This window comes from Acanthochromis polyacanthus, chromosome 10 (genome assembly GCF_021347895.1).
Source record: "Acanthochromis polyacanthus isolate Apoly-LR-REF ecotype Palm Island chromosome 10, KAUST_Apoly_ChrSc, whole genome shotgun sequence".
In the NCBI taxonomy this organism is placed as follows: Eukaryota; Metazoa; Chordata; class Actinopteri; family Pomacentridae; genus Acanthochromis; species Acanthochromis polyacanthus.
Window position 1 is genome coordinate 18,878,156 of NC_067122.1, and position 26,200 is coordinate 18,904,355.

A 26,200-nucleotide genomic window follows, 5' to 3' on the forward strand; every position below is an offset into this window, starting at 1 on the left:
AGCACACTAGAATTCTCTGAGAAGTCAGAAATTAATCAAAGACACCATACAACTATGAAACATTTTTTTCTGTTCAAGAATGCAAGGAAATAACTGTAATTTGGCATCTCCATTGAAAACTAATGAGTTGAACTGCTTTTTTGTACAGTAAATTTCAAAATTAATGGGCAACACCAATAATTCTATTTCATCATTTCAGTCAGTGATTTATCTAAAAAAGAAAACATAAACTATTCTGCACACTATTTTTAGTGTCACTATTATGCAAGAACAAGACAATTTATCTGATTATGTTTGCTGTGTTGACAGAAAGTTATGAAACTCCACTTAGCTCAACTTTCTTTTCCTGAACAGTTTTACTGTTCACTAAAAAACCTCCCATTAATGAACACTAGATGGCAGATGCTGGGATTGAAAACCACAGGCCGTTGGCTTCATGAGTTGTACTGTGTCTGTGCACATCTGACAGGTCTTTTCAAAAGATTTAGAGCAGTGGATGATGCTGACGTGCATATGGAGACATGCTCAAGTAGCCTAAAACATTTTAGTGACTGCTCTTCCATTCAATACAAATGGGGCACAGCACCAAAAAGGGCAGTGAAACAAGAAGAGGCATCAGCAGCAAAAAGGATCCTAATAATCTCCTGCTGTGCTCGGCAGCTTCAGGGGCTCCTCTGAGAACGCCATTGCTGCTGCTCAGCAAAAAAAGAGTATGGCTGCAGGAGGGGAGTGTGTGTTTTTGTGAGTGTGTGTGCATGTAGGGGGTAGCAGTGTATGACTTCAGGAGGTAGCGGCTCAGTTCTTCAACTGTTTGTAGTCTTCTTCTATAGCATTTTTTTTTTTTTTAGTATTTAGAGCATTTACTTAACTAAAAGCTGCAATATAACAATGCTCCATTTGACATCCTGCATTAAAAACCCTACTTAAAGGTCCCATATTGTACCTTTTTTTAAGCAAATTAATGAAAATTGTCCATGTTGTCAGAATGTATCTCAAAATACTACAAAATGGCTGATTTCACAATGCTTGTATAGCCCCTGGATTTTGCTGTGGTCTAAACAGGCTGTTGCGATGTCTGTTGCTGTGAATGTAGCTGAGTTACTGCTGTTCACATCCTCTTCAGGAAGAGGACTCTGTCTGCATCTGTGACTGACAACATAGAGCAAAACAGCTGACCACATGACACCAGACACAGACTTGAATGAATTTGTGAGGCTACCAACTTTTTCTCAGAGCAATCATTTTACATGGAAATATTGCTAAAATCACAGCACAGCTGTAGTTTTTGGTGGTGGTATGTTATTCGTCATTCATTTCTGACCTCTCAGAGAATTCCAATGTGCTGGCTCAAATTTGGGCATTTAAAAGTGAATTCAGTTTGCAAATCCTCACTCCTGTTCAAAATGGTGAAACGTAGGGAACTCATTGAGAAAGACAACATCTGAATTAGAATTAAGACCACTGCTGATCTTCAGGTGGAGATTTAAGCTTCTACATCAGAATCTGAGAAAGTCTCCAGAATGACCTCAAGCAGATGACTGAAGGAACAAGGCTTAAAGGAAAGAATGACTGGTAAAATCCATTACTGAGGCCTGCAAACATTCTAGATGCAAACAGCTAGATGCCTTGCACCCACAGTGAAACACGGTGGAGATTCCATTCTGGTATGGGCTTCCATTTGTGGAAACATCATGGGCAAATTAGTTGAAATCAATGATATCATGAATAAGAAGGTTGACCTCAACGTATTGGTGTATCATGGAATCCTTTTCTGGATTGAACCTGATTAGGCTCGGGTTCATATACCAAGAAGACAATGATCCTAAGTTGTGCAGATACTACTGGCCAAAGAAAAAGGAATCTGAAGTACTGGAACCGATGGACTGGCCAAGTCCAGATTTGAATCCAATTAAACAGATCTGGGATTTCTTCAAAAAATAGATGTCACAATCATTTCATCCAAAGCAAGTCTCTGTGATGCGCTAGAAACTATTTGGAACTCAAGAACTAAAGAGACTGTGGAAAAGTCCATAAAAACAATGGCAACAAGAATACAAGCTGTTATCAGGGTCAAAGAAGGCTGAACAAAATATTAGGATTTTTGCCTAATATATGTGAATAAATATTAATTTTTAATATTAATGAGCACAGAGAGCAAGAAAAAAGTAAAATAATATAACAATCTGCTGAGTTTATGTTGGACTATTCTCACTCTGTCAGATAATTATTACCGTATATGTATATGGTGCTATAAAAGAAAGGAATTCTTTAAACCAATCACAGCCGTTGTGGGCGGGGCTAAACGAAAGATGCAGTTTTAATGGAGAGATAGTAGGTCCGATTTGTGGTACTGGCAGCGAGCAGTGACACTTTTTGTGGCACCGCCGCGGTGCCACAGTTAATGCCACTGTTTGGGCGAGATGCCACTGCCGCAGCGGCATTTCCAGTGGCCTCTGGAGATGCCGCTGCGGCAGTGGCATCTCGCCCAAACAGTGGCATTAACTGTGGCACCGCGGCGGTGCCACAAAAAGTGTCACTGCTCGCTGCCAGTGCCACAAATCGGTCTTGCCCCTACTGTTTTAACTGTTGTGGTGGACCCCTTGCAAGCAGGGAAGCAAACGATGTTATTTTTTAAAAAAAAGTGACATAGCTGCCTTACGGGATGATCTAAATGCTCAGCAAAAACTTTTAGTTTCAGTTTAATTTTTAGTGTGATAGTTTGCTGCAAGGACATTGATGAAATCTGCAACACACAGATAGCGGAACGAGGGGAGAATGCCAGCGGAAATAATCGACCAATGAAAGGTGAGTTTGACTAAGGTTGAAGTGAGTCACAGCAGGTAGTTTAGAGACAGAACAACTTAGACATATTCGTAGTCGTTGTTTATTGGTTTCAAATGAAAGTTTCCACCGTCTCTGAATGAGTGTCACAGTTTCCTCAGAGCTCTGACCTGTGGCCAAATGAACAAGTTAATGGTAACGCTAGCCACATTAGCCACTCAATGTGCTAACACTGGGGATTTTCCTGTTGTTATGGCCATAGACATGTCCATGGTGATAGTGTCACTGCCATCAAAAGTAAAAGTAATCCACTGGGTGTTCAGTTCCTCCGATGCTGGGAGTGCATGGAGACTTGTTTTCACTCTTGCAGCTGACAGCAGAACATTTGGTGTGTTTTGACCTTTTAAAGTCAAAGGAAGTAGTTCTACAAAGTGAATAAACCTTGTGGACACAAAAGCAACTATTTTTAGGGGATAAACAATTGTTTATACAATTGCATATGTATATATACAATCCAGACCAAACGTGGGGAAGCCACATCGAATTTATGCAAAAAAAAAATTATCATAGTTTCATGGGTACAACAAAATATACAGGATTATGATATAAAGAATTGCTCATCAGAATAGATCTTTACTGTCATCATGAGGTATCTGTATCCATTAGTGATGGGTAGATGAGATGGCATGAAGCGCTGTCCCCACCCCAAATATAAACGCAACACTTTTGTTTTTGCTCCTATTTTTCATGAGATGAACTTAAAGATCTAAAACTTTTTCCACATACACAATATCACCATTTCTCTCAAATATTGTTCACAAATCTGTCTAAATCTGTGATAGTGAGCACTTCTCCTTTGCTGAGATAATCCATCCCACCTCACAGGTGTGCCATATCAAGATGCTGACTAGACACCATGATTAGTGCACAGGTGTGCCTTAGACTGCCCACAATAAAAGGCCACTCTGAATGTGCAGTTTTATCAAACAGCCCACTGCCACAGATGTGGCAAGATTTGAGGGAGCGTGTAATTGGCATGCTGACAGCAGGAATGTCAACCAGAGCTGTTGCTCGTGTATTGAATATTCATTTCTCTACTATAAGCCGTCTCCAAAGGCGTTTCAGAGAATTTGGCAGTACATCCAACCAGCCTCACAACTGCAGACCACATGTAACCACACCAGCCCAGGACCTCCACATCCAGCATGTTCACCTCCAAGATCGTCTGAGACCAGCCACTCGGACAGCTGCTGAAACAATCGGTTTGCATAACCAAAGAATTTCTGCACAAACTGTCAGAAACCGTCTTAGGGAAGCTCATCTTCATGCTCGTCGTCCTCATCGGGGTCTCGACCTGACTCCAGTTTGTCGTCGTAAACGACTTGAATGGGCAAATGCTCACATTCAATGGCGTCTGGCACGTTGGAGAGGTGTTCTCTTCACGGATCACTCACTCACTCACTCACTATCCATTTTACGTCACTGTGCCACTGAACCGTGGGTGTGACGTTGCATAGCGTTTGTTTTCTTTTTCCATAAGATGCGGTTTCCCGCATCCTCTGGGCTCAGTCCGGAGAGCTTGGGGTCCTGCCTCAGAACCTCACACCAGGTCTTTCTTGGTCAACCACGGGGCCTGCGTCCACCCACATCCAGATAGCAGACTTGGCCAATCCACGATGAGCTCATCTGGATATGACAAAACCATCTGAGGCGTTTCCGTCTAAGGGCAACAACCAAGTCATCAATGTCACCCATTGAGCATGTTTGGGATGCTCTGGATCGGCGTATACGACAGCGTGTACCAGTTCCCGCCAATATCCAGCAACTTCGCACAGCCATTGAAGAGGAGTGGACTTTTATCAAGAAATTACTTTCTTGATAAAAGATTTTTTTCCCTCACAGAACAATACTTCATGCTTAGGATGGGGATTATGTTTTTTCTAAACAATAATTGCAACATAACCAACTATAGCTCAACTGAAAATTTGTCAATTTGTGGAGTAGAAATACAATAGCCTCTAATGGAAAGATGGAAGCATCATAAGACACACATAAAAATCAAAGGTCAGGCAGTTGTCTTTTTACTTCATATATTTTTCCTTGATGATTTATTCCCCCTTTTTAGACAATACTGAATATAAACAAACTTTGTAATGTATATAGAGTTTGAGCACATCTACACAGAGATGGTCTGCATGTACAGTTTGCAGAATGAACTGCTTTAGTTTACATGCCTTAAAAAAAGAAATTATATATACTTCATACAAAACAATAACAGTGAACTTTTTGCTCCATTGCATGTTTGGGGGGACTATTATACCTGTCTCTAAGTTGTTTGGTTTGGCTTCATCTTCTAGACAGACAGTGGCCTACTAAAGTCCTGCAGTACACTAAAGAGGCTTTGATAAAAACTGCAGTGCAGATGCTTTTACTGTATGCAACCTGCCCCCTGAATCAGGCTAAAGAAGCTTAGCTGGACCCACAGGACTCCCCTTACCCCCTCCAGGGAGGCTCATCTTCATTATTAACACCCACTAAAACATACAGGACATAAAGCACAGGTCTCAGTTCAGTAGCATGTGCTTCACGTTTTGTTTACATGACTTAATGACCACTGTGTTAATTCATTTTCCACGCTGGATGTTAATGATGCCAAGCTCAGCTTTGGCTTTTCCCATGTGGCACAACATAGTAGGGAGAGAGACAGAGAGGGATGAGATGGAGAGAAACCAGGAGATAAAAGTGCAGTTATGCTTGAATAGTCACAGGAATGTCAATAACAATGACAGCTAGGCTCAAGCTTCACGCAAGAGTATTATGACGCTTAAAGACACTTCTGGAGCTTTCCCCTCAGTGTGTGTGTGTGTGTGTGTGTGTGTGTGTGTGTGTGTGTGTCTGACAGTGTATCAGCTCTCCAGGGGATATCTCCTTTGTGTGCATGTGTGTATAAACCCGTGCATGTGTATGTGCACTGATCCAGACAGACAGTTGTCATCAGCGGGTTGTCTTGAGGGGGGTTTGCTGGAAAAAGAGCGACAGATGAGAAAGAGGAGAGGAGGGATGGTGTGTTGAGGTTGTAATTTCACCCAGAAGGGACATTGTCACTCCATCAGTGGTGCTGACACCCTGAGCGTCTGGGACTTGAGTGGGGTGGTGGTTTGGAGTCGACTTCCAGACCTCTAGGGCAGCATTTGCTGCCCACACCCAATGATGAGCTCTAAAAGTGGGTTTCTCCTGCTGCTGTGTCTGGACAGATGGGTCTTGGTGCTGGGAGGTTGTTGTATTTGGTGAGTTGTCATGTGGCAGCACTATGGCTTGTTTTATAGTCCATGCTGAATGTGTGTGTCACTGCAGGCATGTGTGTTGTTAGCGCTGGAACTTGCATTGATATTGTCATATTATCCAAACACACTCATATAAAACTGTCATGAAAATTACCAACTGGTGGGTGGTAATTCTTCCTGTAGATGTATTTATATGGCATTTTTCATCACATCATGGGTTGTGAAGTCTTTTTTATTCTCGCCCTCTCTGTGTCTGTTGTTGTGGCCATATCAGTCCATCTCAGAGCCTGTTATATTTAGAGGCAAAGCACTATCAGAGCTTACAGCTGGCCGCCTCTGATTCAATTCTGACAGATCTACAGCGTTCAAAGCAATCTCCCCTCTTTTTGTCTCGCTCATTTTTCCGCCTATCTCCACCTCCCCCTTCTGTCTCCTTCTCTTTCATCTCCCCCACTGTCCTCTCTTTTCTTTTCACTTCACTCCTTCCATCTCTTCTTTGTTTCCTCTCCGTTTTTGAGGTTTTGTGTCATTTGCATACTTGTGACTATTCTTACATTTGCTCTCCCTTCTTCTTACTTGTTTGTGGTGTTTCTCTCTATTTCTTCTCAGTCTCCTTCATGCAGATTTCTCATCCCATCTTCACTGTTCTTCTCACGTACACAATATATCTCTACCTTTTTCTCTTGTCTTCTGGCATGGTTTTGCCAGTTTGCCCCCTCTCACTTCATTTTCAAGTGCTTTATTGCTGTTGTGCATCATTAAATATCTCCCCTTGCCAGTTTTGTCTCTCTCTGCTCCTCCACATCTTTATCATCCACAGTGGCTATCAGGTACACTCCCCTACCAGGCAGAGCAGCGAGAGCTTCATCACTTTGAACAAATCCATGCTGAAGCAAACATCAAACGGCACAACTTCTAATTTGGGAAGAAACAAGCAATTAGCTGCTATTACATCCTTGAATCTGTGCGCAAAGGCAACCCTAATCTCATTAATCATGAACAATGGGGGCGGTAATAGAGAAGCATGTTTATGCAAATTCCCCCACACAGTAATCTCCTTCAAGCTTAATAGCCAAAACAGTGGCGGCGCCTGGAAACAGTCTTCCCCCTTCTTTTTCTCCACACAGCCATTGCACTTGCTTTTATTTCCTTCACCTCTTCCCCTTTTACTTCCTTGTTTCTTTTTCTTTCTCTGCACTCATGTTAGCTTGTTCACATCCGACATTCCCCTTCTTTCAGGAACTGTGAACCAGAACACCAGGAGCTGGTGGAAAAGTATTGATCCCAATCCCCGCAGAACCGTTCAGTTTGATAGCAAATAACCCTGAAATCGTATGGGACATTGAGTTTTACATCCCACCTCGGCTAACACCTCCCTCCCCCACCTCTTGGCAAACTCCCCAGCTCATTCTCCTTCTCCTCCATCACTTCTCTCTATTTCTTCTGTTTTTATGCCTTTCATTTGCATTTTTATTGTTTCATTGCTTGCCTCTCTCTCTCTTCGCCCCATAGTGTCTGATTCCATCTATTTCTTCATTTCTCCTTCTCTTAACTTTGCCATTATTGCTGCGTTATTTCCAGTATTTTGCATTCTAAACATCAGTCCAGTAGCCATACATGATTCAGGACTAAATATAGCCCAGAAAGACATTACAAGATTATCTCACTGCATCCTCTTTCTCATTCCTCCTCTCTTCATGTGCCTCTCTTTTTTCTGTCTTTTCTCCTCTGTTTTAGTCTCGTCATCTCTCTTGAGTTATGTGCCAGTTTTCGGGTGATGATGATAGCACGATGTAAAGCTTTGTCAGGATGAATCAGGGGCCTGAAAAAGGTCAAAAGCATGTGATCCATTACAAGATTGGTCAAATACAACCAGATCGATTGATTGACAGGCTCACTGTCTAGCTTGAGGAATATTGATGAGTTGAGATTGGGGTCAGAATAATGAATAAAGTAAAAGGTCTTGAAATAACGAATAAATATGTTAGCATTAAGCAGTGAGAGACAGTTATAATTCAATAGAATTCTGAAGCACCACTACCTTTCAGAAGAAAATTTTCTAAATTTATGTTGGATAAAACTAACTTCTAATTTCAGCACTAAAGCTACTGGCTACGTTGCTGTATTTAGTTTCGTAATTAACATTCTGAAAAGGACATTTTGTAAAATTTTTACTTTTATTTTGTGAACATCAAACATATTTTGTAGCATTATTTCCTCACACATCTTTACTGTGAAGTATTTTATATTGATTTGTTACTGCCAGCAATAAAATAAAATATGTATCAGATTCATTACTGGTTAATGAGATTGATTTAAATTATGCCAGCTATTTCTTTTTCCAAGTCACATTTACTTAAGTGCAACATGCGTTAGTGTATTTTAAATGTTTTGCTCTGGATATAAAAGTAAATTCAGTTGATCTTTATTTTTGTCTTTGTACCAGAACTAATAAAATCCAAACTTAACAGCACAAAGAGCTACAGAATAATGAGTAAATATCAAAGCATAAGAAAATGTAGGATAATAGTGAAAGGGAGAAAGAAGACAAAAAGGCACAAAGTGCAATGAAGACAACATAATTTCTCTTTCAAATTGCCAGCACAGATCTCAGACGGCATTTTTGCACTAAATATGTTTCCAATGATGCTGATCACATCTTAAACAATGGCGGATTTGATGTTTGCACAGAAACGGTCACAAACAGAGACACATCTCATTTTATTAACTGATCTCTAAGTGTCTTCATGTGTGGTAAGAGTTGTGGGAGGGGTTGAGGGAGGCGTGTGTACAGTGTGTGTGTGTGTGTATGTGTGTGTTTGCCTACAGAGAAAAATACAAGGAGCTCAGTGTGTTTGCTCTCCATTGTGGGGAGCTGTCCATTGTCAGTGGTGCTGAAAGTAGATTACTGCTTCCCCACTTAGAGGGGGGTGAATTTAATAAGCGGGAGGGAAGACAAGAAGAAAAAGAAGAGAGAAATAACGAAGCAACCGAGAGTTCACGAGATTCCTTCGTTATTGCAACCCCACTGACTGACTGCAGATTGAAAGGAAGTTTCTCGGAAACTTGGATTGTAAGAGCATCTCTTAACAAGCTGTCTTACTTGGACAGTGATTTTATTTCTTGCACACCTTCTCTTTCTCTCTCTCACTCTCTTCTCTTTATCCTCACTCTCCCTACATGCACATCTCACTCTGAAGCAGCCACTAATTTGGACACATTCAGAGGTGAGATGGAGAAGGCGGAGGAGGAGTGGGGAAGGGAGAGGAGGGGAAACAGAGGGAGATCACCGTTTCTCTTTTCCCCCTCCAGCTGAGCAGGACGAAAGGCGTCACACTAAGAAGAGCGTCCTTCCCCCTGTGCTTCTTTCGCTGGTGTTGGAGTCATACGCTGCACCAGAAGAAGTCGTATTGATTGCCACTTTGCTCTGAGAGTTCTGCCACAGCTGCTGCCGGTGCTGACGTGAACCCTGGAAACCCCGGTCCTGCTCTGGCCCTGCTCAGCCTTCTGCGTCCCGGGTCACCGTCAGGATGGCAGGCTGTGCCAAACGCTGCAAACAGGGACTTGTCAAGTTTGCCTTGTCTCTGCACAAACTGGTCAGTGGGACTCTCAATAAAGGTATGTAAGTGCTTGAATACGAGCTTAATGGATTCTGTATTGGTTTTAGTGCAAGCGAAGGAAGATGTGTGTTTGAAGTTGGTACATCAACAATAATGCTGTTGCAGTCAAGCCCACAAATTTACATTTATGTGTCACATAAGCAGATGTGAAAGTTCAATGCGCGTCGTCTTTCATCTGGAGCTCTACAACTCTTTCCTTTACTGTGCTCTTGTCTGCAGTTGACCTCGTTCTATTCAGTATGTTCTCCAGAGGGAGGAGTGAAGGAGACAGAGATGAAGGGAGTAAGGAGCTAATAGAGAGGAAAGATAAAGTTGATATAGAGCAGAGTGTGTGGTGTGGCTGTGCTCTTGTGATGAATGTGGGTAATAAAACGTGTTGGTGTGGCTGCAGGGAAGAGGAGCTGTACACACACAGGATGCTGAGAGGAAGAGCAAGGTTTTACTATTGTGATTCATTAGCTGTTACTGCGTGTGTGAGAGTGTTTTGATGCCTCTGTGTGACTGCCCTGCTTTTTTTGTGCATACAGGCAACATTAAAGCGGTGCGTTTTGAATCTTATTCTGGTGCTTTTACTCTCCAACCATGGTAGCAGCGCAGGGTAACACACACAAAGCCATGCCTCAGAAACCTTAAACTGCACACCAGCTGCCTGAAGGCACACACACACATACACAAGCATACACACACACTTACAGTAAAACACTCTGTAAGCCATTTGACATTTTGTCTAGAGGGATGGGAAACATCAAAGAAGTCAGTCACACACATACAGTATACAAAATACAATAACAAATACAAAGGCAAATGCGGATGTGCACACGCTCTCACACACGTTTGTGGACGGCTCAAGCATTCAGCCACAGTGGGTTGAGTTGCCCCCGAGGTCTCGCACACTCATAACGTCACGAAGGAGCTGGTGCTGAGGTTTGGTTGCATAACGAATGACTCTTTAGAAGATCAACTCAGACAAATTCAAAAGAGGAAGCAGCAGTAAACATGGACATAAAGTCACAAGAAATACACAACGAAGCACATTCAAGATCCTATACGCATGCACATGTCTGTATAAAACGCACACAATGCAAACACAGGGGCAGTAACACACCTACACAAACAACAAGGAAATGAGCTGCAGGACCAAGAGATCTGGCTCTGCAAAATATCAGCAACACACATGCACTTACAGGATGGCATCTGCTCTTTTTCAGAGCTCCTGTGGGAGCAAGAGCTACGTCTGATTAGACAACGGACACACACACACACATACACGTGTGACAAGCCAAGAGGGGACTGTCGTAGAAAACTGGTAACAGTGGCCCAGTGTTTTGAGATATTTTGTTGAAACAAAAATAAAATAAAGAGCTATTACAATGTTGTAGTTTTATGGATTGTGTTTACAACCCATTCTGGTTCAATTTGGGACATTGCGTTAATTGGGCATAATGACAAATTGCTGTGTGTTCTCTTTTTTCAATCAATAAAGAGAAACTGTGGAAATACTAATTGTTTAATACAACAGTGTGTTATTGGACCCATTTATTTTGCAGATTTTTTTTCTTCTTTATTGAGCTTTTACTGAGTGCTCTGGTCCATTTCATAGCACTTTCAGACACTGTCTGTATCAGGAAGTGGATAGTTTTAAACTGGACTGTTATGAATCCATTTGGCATGAATGGAAAGCGACTCTAATGCAGTTTCATTTGGTTTGGTTTTTCTAATGGTGCTTAATGGTGTCTGCTGTCGTAATATTTTGTTTTTCTATAGATCAGTTTTGCAGAAAACTGAAGGTCAAATGACAAAGCTGCTACAGAGCCACAGAGTCTATAAAAATGAAGAGAGAGTGCAGCAGCTTGTGTTGCTTAAACACTGTGCTTTTAAAGGAGTGCTCCAGCAAGCCAGCGCTGCACTTCCAAAGTTAGAGGACTCCTCGGAGACAGATCAAAAAAGATGTTTAAAATCAGTGAAGCAGTTTTAGCCTGTAGACACACTTCCAAAATCCTGGATCCTACACTTCTCATAATGCGATGTTTTTCAATAAGACCTTTTCTGTCTGATAAACATCCACATCTGGGAAATTTCACAGATTTAGGAGGACTCCTACTCTGAGTGTTCTTGCTTTTTTTCCTTCTTTGGAACACAACTAAAAAGAATTACTGATGATACTGTTTGTTGTCCTGTGCTTTCAAAGATCAGAATACAATTATTCACTTTAAATATTGAATCAGAACCATCCCTTCAGGGTTTCTGCATGGCCATTTTTAAGTAAGTACAATATATCAGTGTCTGCCAATTTAAAAATATTGATCCAATCATCCATCCATCTATCTGTCCATCTACTCACAGCACAGCCTCTAAATCTTTCTCTTCTGAGAGACACTGACCTTAGAGGTTAGTTAGAGTCCGTACTTTCTGTAGCCCAGAGGCTCGGCTGCATTCTCAACACTTCACTGTAAATTGTGACTCTTTTTTTTATTATTATTATTTTACACATGACCTTTAGCAGTCAGCATTTTCAGCCGGTTTAAAAGCCACTGTTATAACTTACAGTGAAAGAATAGTTTTGCTGCTCTTCTGTCAGTAGCAACAGGAGTTTTATCTCTGTAGCTGCATGGCTGGTGAAGCAGAAAAACTAAAGGTTTCTGTACTAGATGTGCTGAAGGGAGATGTAAATACAGGTATTCTCAGGGGGTTCAGCTCCTGAAGACTGTCAGAACAGCATTGACCTCTGCTGGTAGCTGTGAGAAAATACATGTTAAATGAAAAACATCCACATTTGCTAAACTTATGATGGGCTGTCATCAACCATCAGCAAACTAGTGGCGGTAAAACTCACTAAAATGTCAGATTTACACTTCTGATGTTAGCTCATCCTGTTTCTCTTTTTGAAATTCATACCACAAATGGGATGTTTTTTTTATTCTGTAGTATGGGAGCATGTCATGAGAGGAAAGAAAGATTCAGAACTGAATAAAATCAACTTGCAAATGTGTAATTTACATTTTAATGAGACAGTCAGGTAGAACTGTCACTAACTTCAAAATGAACTTGTTTACAGTAAAACTTTTGGCCTAAATCAGACTTGAGTTACATAGAAAACTGAATCAGCTCTCTTGCCAACTAAATTATACTTAGAATACTATGAGATAAATCTGTAAGAGCTGTAAATATAACTGCTTATTTAGACCTTGACCTATCAAAGTCACCTTAGCGTTCAAAGAAGGTCTTAAAACAGTTTGTGCTGTGTAAGGTTAAAGACAAATTAAATTACTTTGTAAAATTACATAAAGTGCTTAAAATGTCTCAAATGTAAATTCCTTTTAAATGAAGTGAGAGGAATTTTTAATAAATGGGTATGTAAAGAAAAATCTGTATATTTCTGTGGTGAGTTTAAGTAGTTCACTGTGCAAAGCAAGGAGCTTAAAATGTGTGGCATTAAATGTAAGACGAAAATGGTTTTAAAAAATGTACTGACCAAATATAGAAATACCTATTGAATTGTGATAGTAAAATACATAGATTAGAAAAAATATATATGGTAGTGATTGTATATATGGTGTAGTGATGTTAGTCTTTTGACATCAAATTGTTTGTGCGATGCAGAAAGAGTGGATGCAATTAGTTTATATCTTAAAGGCATGTGATATTGTTGTTCTGTTGCAATAGCAATAATTGCCATTTGTGTGTGTACAAATACATATGTGTACTTGTAGCTTCTACTCATGATGTGGTGGGGACTAAAGGCAAATCCGTCGATTCTCTATACACTGCTTTATCCTCACTAGGGTCGCGGGGGGTGCTGGAGCCTATCTCAGCTGACTTGGGCGAAAGCAGGGGACACCCTGGACAGGTCGTCAGTCTGTCGCAGGGCTACATTAAAGGCAAATCCTCATAATGTAAATCATTCCGTTATAGTCTGAAGACTTGGTTCAGGGTTTGGATAGAGGGAATTAAAGTAAGTCACTGTGTAGCATTCTGAAGTTTCAATTTCAAAGATCATGCTGAAAAAATCTTGTTAAGGTTGCGCGGGTTTGCAGTCTAAAGCAATAAAGTATCTGTGATTTACCCTACCTCATCATTTGAGATGTCTCATAGTAGCCAGAGCCCTTCATCCTTTATGCTTCCTGTCAGTCTCTCCTGATTATACATTATTAAAGCTAACAAATTCAGTAAATAATCTTTAAAAAACAACAACCATACTTGCTGAATTTCTGATTTGCTTGCTGGAGGAAATCTCAGTCTGGAGGTTTTAGGCTTCAAGAGAGCTCTGCTCTCTTCTTTTAGCTGCAGGCTGATTAGACCAAATCCCTTTCATCACTTTGGTTTTCCTCTTGGTTCATCTCTGACTGTCTGTCACTTTCGGCACTGCCTTAGCCCTCAACTTCTCTTCAGCTTCCCGTCATCTCTGAAAACCCTGTAAACATCCTGTCAAGCGGTGCCAGGCTTTAAACAGCCTGCATGATTTCACTTATCCTTTCCATGCAGTCTGGCCTCTGGTGCTTCTCACTGGCATTCATAACTGACCTGCCTGGATGTAGAGATGTGCACCCTGTGGTGGTGTGGGCACATGTAGTGGCACTTTCAGGCAGCCACCAGCATGCAAAACCCCATTTGGTCAAAAATCCACAGCAAAACACAGAAAATGCTACTGATCCCTTTGTTTTTCCAGCCAGATTTCACCCAGAGAGCCTGCAGCTACTTGCATTTCAGATCAGTTTGAGTTCAACTTATGACCTGCATTGCATCCTGTCAGCTCTCTTTCTCATAGTTGTTCCTTTTTTCTTCTTCTCTCACACTATTTAATTAAGCAAAAATATCTCCAAAAACTAACTTTTCTATATTTGCCCCTGGATGTTCTTTGCAAATAAGGGAAAGGAGAAAATTTTTGCACGAAACAAGAAACTTTAACTACGCTGACTCTTTCCAGCCTTCAAAGCAATCTTCAGTTGGGAATATGAGGAACATGCAATGTTAATCACCCTTCTCCTCTTTCCTGTCTGATTACTGCCTCAGCAGGAAGTCTTCATTTCCAAAGGGAGAAAAAAAGCAAATTCGTTCATTGATGACAGCTTACAGCAACATAAGATGATTTCTCATCCTAAATTTTGCTGTCCTCATTAAAAATGGCTCCCGCTATCGTGTCATAAACAACAACAGTTGTCATATGAAGGGTTTTATGTATGTTTTTATTCTGTGCAAATATTACTCACATTTTTAAATTAACAAACCGTTCCTCCACAGCTGTGTTTCTCCAACTGCACAGCAGAGGGCGTCAGGTTGCTCTTCCTTTTTCCTCAAGATCACTATAACCACACATTCCCTCATTGTCAGAGCAGAAGTGAAGCCAAGTCTTAACCTTTGAATATTCATCCTCTCAAAGGGCTTTGCTGATGAAGCAGGTTCCTCCTCTGATGCCTGACGAATGACAGACCATGAGGTGGGTTTTCAAACTGAGGCTTCACTGTCATCAACCACAACAGGTCAGATCTGTGGTGTTCCTCATAAGCGCTCAATGAAATATTCAGCAGCTTCTTTTTTTTTTCTTCCATCAAATATTTGCAGGTCCCCCATTGCTTTGAGTCAGGGGGACTTGGCTGCACGTTTGTATTCAAAGTAGAGGAGGAAGAGTAGGATAGGTGGTAAATGAGAACACAAAGCAAGGATGAGTATATGATTCCACCCCTTGCACACGTAAGTAAGCATGTGTGCATATTTGTGCACACTTGCTTTGATGTCTATAGGTGTGTGTGTGTGTGTGATATCTCTGGTGTGTGCACTCTGCATCTTTGTGTGTGTGTGTGTGATATCTCTGGTGTGTGCACTCTGCATCTTTGTGTGTGTGTGTGTGTGTGTCTGCTGCTTAGCTCCAAAATGCTGTCATATCACTTTTAATGTTCCAGAGGAGTCACAGCAAATGTTTAATACAAAATATAACGCATAAGAATTCATATGGAAAGGGCTCTGTGAGCAGGAGATGCCACTTTCTCCCCCGACAACACTGTCATCAATCCCCAAGCTGCATGCAATTAACACTTCCATCACTTTCATCTGCTGAGGGGGGAAGAAAAAGGGACACACAGAGGGTGGGAGAGAGGGGAGAGTCAATAGAGGTGTTTGCATTCAGATCACACAAACCACTGGAGTGCTCATAAGGTAAAGAAATAAGGACTCGGCTGCTGTTAACAAAAATGTAAATTGCACTTTCGAAGAAGGAAACACTCTGGTGTGTCATGTGCTAACGATCTGTGTCCAGGAATAGCAGCAGGCGGAGGGTGACAGGACTTCAGTACAGTCGCACCCACAGGCAAGGTGATGTTGTCTGTAAAACATTTATGGCAAAAGAAGCAGTAAATATTTCAAACAAGCTCAGGAACGAACAGATAAACAGCTTTGTGTTAGTGTGACTCACACCGGTTGAGGTCCTGTGCAAGTTCACCTCCAGCTGACGGGAGTTTATAGAGCTCCGCGAAATGTGTCATCTGCACATCAACCAGAGGCAGTGGGCTGGATGGTGGTGTGTTTTTCACATTTTGACAGGCGACATAAAGTTTGTGGGCAGCGTACAGCAGTGAATCTTTCTGAGAGATTCACGGAGGGACAGAAAAACATCAGCCGTGGCCTTGAGGAGAGAAGACTGTTGTCATGGAGAGAAACTGGAGACTGTGTAGACTCACAGACACAGGAGCCTGTTCTGTTAAATAGTACAATATCATTATTAGTCTGTGAGACAAAAAAGCCACCAGCTATTCTGAGCATTTTTTTTAAAAAGCAATTTTTCTCACTTAATCCACACACAGTCTTTGTTTAATTTCTCCAACTTTTGACAGGTCTGGAACTCAGGGATATTTAATGCTAAGCTGACCATATTTACATAAACAAAAGCAGTATGCAAAAGCAGGGAGCACACTCCTGTGCAACATCACTTAAAATTCGAATGATTCTAAATTGTATCATCGATATCTAATTGGATTTAAGTTGAACAGTAGTGTTGTTTGCTCCTGTGTCAAATTTAAAACTAGCACTTTAGATTTACTGCATTACAAATACTTGTCCCACGGTAGGAACTCAATGCAACAAATTAATTCTTTTGTAATTACTGAGGTTCAGATCTTATGATTTTTCAATACTTTGTATGTCCAACTATATTTCTGATGACAGACCCAATCCTTGTTGCCATGGAGGATATCAGTGTTGCACAAATGTCTGGAGAGATTCCATTATTCAGAAACTATATTTCTTAGCTTCTCTTTGCTGGATACCTTGTGCTGATCTGCCTCTCTCTTTGAAATACCCTGAAGGTGTTCTGTTAGGCTCTAGTAAAGCAACAGGATTGGTCAGATCATAGTTTTCCCATCTTTCTTCTTTAAAAACTCCTGTGTTTTGGCAGTGTGTTTTGAATCATTGTGATAGCAGTTTATTCATCTTCTGCCAAGCTTCTGAGGCTGGGAGGCAACTTGTCAGCCAATATTTTGATATATCCAAAGGCTTTCGTGGTGCCATCTCTAAATGTTATCTCTCAATACGACTTTGCATTCATGTAGCTCCATGTCATCACACTCACACCTCTGTGCTTCAAAGTCAGGACTATGGATTCATATCACTGTGGTAGTCCTGGCCAGGTTCACCCCAAACATGCTGGACTCCATCTGACCTAAAATAAAATGTGCCCCTAAACATCATCAGGCCTCTTTTCTTGTTCTTAAGCAATGTTCCAGCTTGCAATTTTGTGCCAAAAAAGCAAACAAGGGGTTCTTCCTCGGACGCCGTCTGTTGAGATTGATGTTACGCATTGTCTGCCTTGTCCTTCACACTGTCACAGAATTTCTAATTTCTATTGTTGGCTATTGTGCCAAGTCTGTTTTTCAAGGCCAAACTGTGCAAGTAGCTCTGTCCATGGTGTCATTTTAGGATGATGGCAACTGTGGCTCTGATTTTTGATACTATGGCTTGTTTTATACCTCCTGATTACTTTGGCAACTGTGTTTTCACAGATTTTGAGTTGATCGCCAACCTAACAGTAATTGCTTCTCAATCTTTCTGAAGTTTCACATTTAGACTTTTTGGTTGCTCTGGAAATTAATTTCTACGTGGAACCATGATGCACATCGGTGGATGGACACAACTCAAAGGTCCAACACAGAGTTCTGGTCCTCATAGGCCATTTAGGAACTGCACTGCCTGTCCAAAAAAAAAGTTGCCACCGGGATTTAACTAAGCAAATAGGTAAGAGCCCTCCATTGGATAATCACTGCAGTGATGAATATGTTTCAGCTGCAACAACTCATTTAACTCTAAATGATGCAGTGAGGAGCTTCTTATTTCTTAAACAACCACGTTGGAAGACATATCCTGTGGTCATGGAAAGGATGTTAATCTGTCTCAGAAGGGTCAAATTATTGGCCTGCATCAAGCAAAGAAAACATTTTTGACATTTCTGAAACTACTTAAATCAGGTTAAGAACCATCCAACGCATTATTAAAACCTGAAGGACGATGGTGAATCATCGTCTCAGAGGTACAAATGTGGTCAATCATGTTGTCTGATGAGTCCTGATTTACCCTGTTCCAAAGTGATGGGGACATCAAGGTAAGAAGAGAGGCAGATGAAGTGCTGCACTCATCATGTCTAGTGTCTACCAGCCTGTGGGGGGTTAGAGTTATGATCTGGGGTTGGTCAGGTTCAGCAACGTTATGTTCGCACAGAATGAGGTCAGCTGACTACCTGAATACACTGAATGACCAGGTCTTTCCATCAATGGAGTTTTTCTTCCCTGATGGCATGGACATGTTCCAAGATGACGATGCCAGGATTCATGGGGCTCACATTGTGAATGAGTGGCTCAGGGAGCATGAGACGTCATTTTCACCGTGGACTGGCTTCCACAGAGTCCAGACCTCAGCCCCACTGAGAATCTTTGGGATGTGCTGAAGAAGACTGCGCAGTGGTCTGACTCTCCCATCATCAGCATAAGATCTTGGTTAAATATTAATGCATCTCTGGACAAAAATAAATACTGTGACATTGCAGAAGCTTATTGAAATGATGCCACAGTGAATGGCATACTCAAAGCTGAATGCAGTCCAACAAAATATTAGAGTGTGCGACTGTTTTTGGCCTGGAAGTGTACGTTTATGCAATTCAGCTAACTCAACATCACAGTTGTACTCAATTCTTTTGACTTCTTGATAGAACTTCTACTGTGGGCACTGTATTTTTATCATAGTACCTCCAAGGTATTTATTTTGAATTGTTTAGTGTTTTCTCTTGCATAAATGTGCTTAAAAAAATACATTCTCTTCCATAATCTAGAATGGGCTGCTGCTTCTGGCTGTTGGGGACGAGTCACCCAATGCAACAAAGATTTTTCCAGTGCTTAAACACCACTGAGCCTTTACCCTCAGGGGGCAGTAATAAACACAGTTTTGGTGCAGGTGTGCCATTGTTGTAGCCTAGCCGCGCTAGACCCATGCTCTGAAGACGCAAGGGTCTAGGCACGCTCGACAGGGAGGGAGGCGGGCTAAAAGGTTGTCTATCAAATCACTCTGCAGCAATTGGGTAGGTATACAACCAATCAGCGCAACGAATAGGCTCCTAGAGCGCCGAAAATCAGAGGATGCGATAGTTTGGTGAAGCCTTATTTATGCAGTCAATGGGTGAAGCTCAAGTATATTACAGACATGTTAACAGAAAGATTATTCAGAGTGGGTGCTAATGGAGCTCAACGACTGTTGTCGTTTTTGTTGTCGACCCTGGCAGAGAATTAAATTCGTTGCCGTGGGTTGTCTAGCACGGCTAGGCTAGTTGTTTCCGGTTGTTTCTGTCAGAATCGTCGCGCCTCTGTCGTCACTTAGTTACGCCTGCCTTCTGACTCTACACTTCATGGTGATTGGTCCGGCCAGTTTTAGGAGCATCCAACCTCGAGGCTTATGGATTTATGGACTCATGTTTATCAGCTAGCCATGGTGTAATGTAAGTACATTTACTCATGTGATTTGCTGCATTTACTTTTTAGATTGTAAATATGCAGATTAAAAGTTATTGCGTACAAAATATTTGACCTTCTTATAAAATTAGATGTTTTAGTGTAAATGTATCTTCCTGCCAGTATAAACGCATAGAGCTGAAATATTTACTTGATAAACTTTTCAAGTGAAAGAAAATTCTACTCTACTCTCAGATGTGCATCGTTTTGGATAAAAGCATCTGCTAAATCAAAGTGTAAATAGTAAAATTAAAATACAACTATTTTGATGACGTTTGAGGTTACTTTACAAGCAAAAACACCACAAATTTTCTGATTCCTTTTTCTCTAAAGTGATTATTTGTTGCTTTTCCGTTCATTAACTTTGGTCATTTATTTGTATAATCTGGATGTTTGGACTGTTTACCGATATAGACACATTTGCCTGGTCATACTTGCACAGTTTTAAGTCCCATTTTCAGTGTAGGACTTTCATTTGTAACAACAACAAAAACAACAAAAAAATTATTTTACTTTGTAGTGTGAGCACTTTTTTGTGTAAATGACGTGCATATTTCCTTCACCAGTGTCATTTAGTCAGTGACTTTGTTTTTCGGCCAGGTGGTGATGAACACATGTGTCGTGGGACTTTAAAGCTTCTAGAGTTGAAAAGGACCCTAATGAAAGCAATGAGCATGAACCAATAGAGCATTAAAACCAAATGAAGAACATCCTTGAACGCTCAGTAGAGCTGAACTGGTCTTTATTCTCTGTGAGTTATCACCATAAACAAGCGCTTTCACATAAGATACCAGCATGCAATCCATCCTTTTTATAAAAAGACTGATTACAGCCTCTTAAGCAGATCCAGATTCTCTGCTTCCTGCAACAGTCCATATCAACAGATAATTATATTACAGTTGTGGAGCACTAGGAAGCCACCAATAATTGCGGTGGAAACAGTGGATCTTTGCACTACATACATGACTCTAAACTGCAGCGTCAGACTTCTACATGTAAATGAATGTAAATTACATGGATACAAATGAGTTCTGCTCATTCAGCGTATCAGCACAAGCTAGATATTTATATTTCAGAGTGTACTGGGGTTTTAAGTTTGGTTATTGTGGCACTGCTTCTATGTTGCACACTGATAGCGATGCGTTTTACATCAGCTGGCAGCGACTGGTTTGCCAGAACCATAACAGCAGAGACAGAGTAGGCCGCAGCAATATGGCTGCACCCTTGAGTCCAAGATAAAAAAACAACTTGGCCTTGACAGTAATGATTAGTCTAAAAAACAAAGCAATCTCTTGCAAGCAAAGTTTTTAAAATTACTCTCACTGCCTGAAGGGGGAGACAAAAGTTCGTTTCGGCCGGTTTAACAGAGTAATCATCAAAACTGTTGTCATTTAATTTCCTTTGATTGACTAACTAATGACTTAGCTAAATGTTTCGGCTTTATACAAAAGAAATAGTCCCGCTGAATGTGTTTAATTTTCAAAGTTATCAACACAAATGAAATTTCTCTCATTTCCATTGCACAGTTCGAGATGGGCATCTTAAAGCCAAACCAACCAAGACTCTCTGCATGGCTTCATCCTAATAGAAGTAATTTCTTTTTGTAATTTGGGTGAAATGATCCTTTAAGCGCTGATGCTCGAAACAAAATGATCTTGGCGGTGTTTGCTCACTTGTTGCACGCTGATTGTAATCGAGCCTTGTTGCACAGCTTGGTTTTCAGTCTGTGTTGGAGCTAAAGACACATGCTTGGCTTTGTTAGAGGAAAACCGACATGTGATTGACTCCCTGCAGCAGGAATTGGCTGCTCTCAGCGGTGTTACACCTCATTCCCATGTCTGGAAGGATCGTTGAGCTTGTCTCCTTTGCTCCTTACTTCAGTAAATCAGTCTGTTTGTTCTGATGACTCAGACGTCACCGAGCCTGTTAGTGGCCAGGTGCAGTTTTCACCCTTCAATCCTCTTTCCATTTGTCTTTTTCCCTTTTTCCCTCCTCAGCCTTTACCCTTCCATCGACTCCCTCATCCCTTCCCTAAAATATCCATCTTGCTCTGCAAAAATTTCCCATTTCCCTCTCCCTTTCTACATTTATTTCCCTCGGTCTCATTTCTTTCTCCTGCTCCCTCTTTTCTTCCTTTTATGCTTCCCTGCTCTCATCGCTGTCGTCTCCTCCTGTGGTCATCACCGTGACAGATTCCACTCAGTCTTCATCTAATAAGACCGGACAGCAACTAACCAATGAATTTATTATTCACTGCCTGTTTGCCACTTTCTGTGCTTGTCAACACCTTCTTGCTCTGCTGTCAGACGCTTCCTACCTTTCAGCTTCACAGTCTAACCCCACGTTCTTTTTCTTCTTCTTTTCCCCTCCACTCATTCACTCAGACAGCCATCTCAGTCCTGTAAAAGGTCTGTTGTGTAATGGTTAATAAATGATGAGAAAGAGGTTGGCTGGCACTCAGAATGATCCACAGCACCCTGGACAGGCCTGAGTAGCAGCACAGACGATGTCAGGCTTAATGTCTTGGAAGAGTTTGGCACTCGGCCTAATGTGATGAACCTGTTGCTGTTAGTGTTATTGCACTCCGACTGCAGGTCTACAGGGTTATTTTGGTTGTTTAAAGCGCCGGAACGTTAATGCCTCAATTACTTTGTGACTTAGAAACAATTCAATAATGGTGATGATTTAGGTAGAACTGGATATATGTGATAAAATATCAAGGTCAGCTAAACGTGCAAAAAATGCACAAATACATAAAGAATGATATTTCTAAAACTGAATGAAAGATGAATAATTATTTACCTGAGCTGACATGGAACAGTTGCCTCAAGGTAATTCTTCTGGAAATAAATAATATACTCAGTACTGTGTCTTTATTTGCCCCGTAATTAGCACACATTTATTTTTTCCGGGGATTTTTCAGGGAATATGGCAGCAATAGCTATTTTAACAATGACTAAAAACACTTGTTTACATTTGAGGGGCAAATCCCTTTTGTAGTCATAGAAATTACAACTATTGTCTGTCTTCTGCAGTAATACATGACTTTGTTTTAGTACCATTAAGTCTAGAGATGGAGGAGGTTGGGGTGGATGGATGGATAAAAAAAACAAGTGGTTATTATTTTAACCATGACAGCTAAGAACACCTAACCTTCAAAAAGTAAGTCATTTTAATGGGAGCCATTATTTTCTCCTTTGTAAATGTTCACATTGTTATGTGTAATAATTTCTTAGAATCTCACCCTTTTGTCTATAGTGTTTCTTTAAAATTTCATCTTATGTATATAGGATTCTTTCTCTGTAATTTTTGTACTCTGTTTTTAATATATTCTTGTAATGTCCTTATGCCCCTGTCTTTTTGAGCTGCTGTAAGGGTGGATTTTCCCAAAGTATATCCTTCTCTTCTCTTCTCTTCTCTTCTCTTCTCTTCTCTTCTCTTCTCTTCTCTTCTCTTCTCTTCTCTTCTCTTCTCTTCTCTTCTCTTCTCTTCTCTTCTCTTCTCTTCTCTTCTCTTCTCTTCTCTTCATTTATTTCGTAGATCAATTTTGCATCACCGCACTGCCATATTCGGCAAAGATCACACATTCTAGTATCTTCACATCACCTCAGGAATGATTTTCTGTCTCGTGATATCAGGTGGTTGCCATAGAGGGTGAGATTTAAGATGCTCTTTGACTTTGAATGTAAATCCTTGATCTGTCTCCCTGCATCCCCTCACTCTTGTTTGATGACTGCGACCTCTTTCCAGTCGATGTCATGACCTGTTTTAGTCTGATGTTCACAGACAGCTGATGCCATTGGTGTCCAGTTCTCTTTCACTGTCTTACACGATGTGTTTTCTACCCCAGTGATGTAGTTCTCACCACAGCTGTTATAGCCCAGTTTTCCTGCCTTTACATGTGACCAGCTAATGTCGCTCAATAACACCTGAGTAAAAGCTGCTGAGGGACTGATTTAAATTCCCAAGTTCAGGAGTGAACCTCCAACAACTCACTTTTGTCTTCAGTTTTTAGCTGCTTGGGTTTAAGATTGGATCTTTTAGTTTAGCAATAAAAATTATTCGGGGGGTGCCAGGAGGCTTTTCCTTTGAGATATTTTTGCATTCTGGGATTTGTATTCCGAGTCCAATAATCCAAATGAAGCAACTGAAATATGTAATTAGTCCATGTCCTCTGATAAATTTGTGCATTCTTTGTTCTGATACATTGTTTACAAAAGCATTACAAACCACAGTCTCTGTTGAATCAGGTGCAAAATTTACTAGTGTATGACAGAAAAACATCGTTGATTTACTTCAAAAATACTTCTGGTTGGCAGGGAAAAGAAGCTACCAGCTGTCTCAATTTATGAAAATACAATATTTTTTTAACCTGTCCATTTCCTCAGTTTGCAAACTGCACTATGGCTTTTATGGACGCTAACTGTTATTTATTTATTTTTTTTAAATGACAGATACATTTATAGTACACTTGAATGATCTTTTTTTCAATCAAAATATATCATTATTGCTATTACTAACAATATGAACATTAAAAATGTAAAAAGCTTATGAAAAGTAGCCACTGCTGCCTGCTATGAACTCCACAGAGGACTAGGCAGGTTTCTCTGTTGTTGTTTTATTTTTGATCTTTGAGTTAAAGTGAAAGAAGTTTATGATATTGTGTTACCACACTTTGATGGTAGTTGCAAAAACAGCATAAATGCCAGCATCTTTATTAAATTGAATTAGACAAAATTGCCCTGATGCATGAGTCATAAGTCAGTAATAGCCTAATTTTACGCATGATCCATGAAGATGATGATACAGAAAAATAGAAATATGTGGCAAAAATTGCATCAATCCCTCCAAAAATTTCACATATCGTGTTTTCAGCTGAACCTTATTAGCTTTAGTATTATGTCTTATTGAGAGGAGCCACGCTTCCTTTGGCTCCCCTGTAGTTTGCACCCTGCTTCTTCTCTCTGTGGACTTTGTCGCTCTGAAATTTCATCACATTATTTTCTCCTTTGCTCCCAACAGACAGGAGTCATAATTCTTACAGCGGCGAGAAGCCTCAGTCGAATGTAAACATTTGGGCTTTTGTGCGCATGTTGAAATGACTGATGCGGTTGTTTTTAGCGGGGGAACATTCTCGCCCTCGTTCTGGGTTGTGGGATTCATGGGTTTTGAGCAACTTTAATAGAGTCTTTTCTATTCTAGCTGGCAAACCAATCTCACCACGGGATTCGATTAGTGGCTATTCTGGAGCTTGCACACACATTTTCTCTGAAGTATTTTAGACCCCTTCATCCATTGGTGGCTTTAAAGTCATGATTGAGATTTATTGTTAACCTTGGAAAAAGCAGTTCGCAAAGCAAAAACACCACCAGCTCTGTTCAGTCGGTCTTCTGGAGCTTTTGATCACAGAACAAGATCTTACCCAGCGCGCCGCAGTGAGATTTGTTTGCCAACTCCTATTTTCAAGGTCGAGAATGAGCTTTCAGTTGTATTTATTCAGTGATTGCATTCTGTTTTCTTCAGACATCTGTGTTATTTGAAAACTTGGTATTTAGAAAATGTCAGCTTTTCTCAGACTGATCAAAACAGCCCATTTTTTCAGTTTTTCCACTGTGGGCTTTTTCAATTCATCCAGTGAGTTGTTGAAAATGTTTGATCAACCAAAGGCTCCCTCTCTCTCCACTGATAGATGTGTGTGTAACCCCTCCACTGAAGTTAAACATCATCACTACAGCAAATCGCGCTCCCTTATCTCGTCTATTCAGCCGGGCTTTCAGAATTTAATCAGCATGTCTGTGTGTCACTGCCGTAGTGTTTGTTCAAAGAGCTGCTTTACTACGTTGTGATTTCGCCACTTTTGTTCGCTGTCACCAGTGAGTGTTTGTGTATGTTTTAATGTGTGCACGCTCGTGTGTGAAATGCGTTTGTCTGTGTTTGGTTTTGCAAAGAAACTGCTGTCAGATCTGTCTCTTTCTGCAGAGCTAGAAAATGAGAAAATGGACGTCTATGTGTGTATTTTAGTTGAGCTCTTGCATACCAAAAGACTATCTCTTTCCATCACACACTCTCCTGCCTTGTGGTGCTCATTTTTCTAACTTTCATTGTCTGCCTCCCTTTCTCTGCCCCTCGTCTTCATTTTCATTTTCCCTGCTCTTCTCTCTCTCTGCACCTCAGTCACTTGCACTGCCATCTTCTCATCCTCTTGTTTTCATTCTGCATTGATCCTCAGCATGCAGGTTACTGCAGCTAGTAGCTTTTAATGAATGCCATGGCCTAATGGCTTTATCATTGGCCTTGATGGCCTCGGCTCAGCCGCAGCGATGGCTCAGCTGTAAATCGTTTTCTTAACTAAAGCCATGTGAGGAATTTCAATAGGGGCTGCCATCAATAGTGTCAGTGCACTCTGCCAGTGTCAAAAGCAGGGTGTTACACAGAGGGCAGCAAGGGGTTAAGCGTGACTGACAGACGACTACATGTTTGAGATGGGCTGTGTTGCAGACTGGCATCGTCTCCCCTACTTGTATTCTTGTAGACA

The 26,200-nt window shown here is 40.9% G+C and overlaps 1 protein-coding gene across 1 annotated transcript in view; it reads left to right on the forward strand.

The window, feature by feature from the left end:
- Positions 1-9,317: 9,317 nt before the first annotated feature.
- LOC110957768 (Kv channel-interacting protein 1-like) overlaps positions 9,318-26,200 on the forward strand; it is a 45,044-nt gene continuing 28,161 nt past the window's right edge. The window contains exon 1 of the mRNA XM_022203963.2: positions 9,318-9,683. Coding sequence (XP_022059655.1) covers positions 9,596-9,683 — 88 coding nt within the window. The 5' untranslated portion in view covers positions 9,318-9,595. The remainder of the gene's footprint in view (positions 9,684-26,200) is intronic.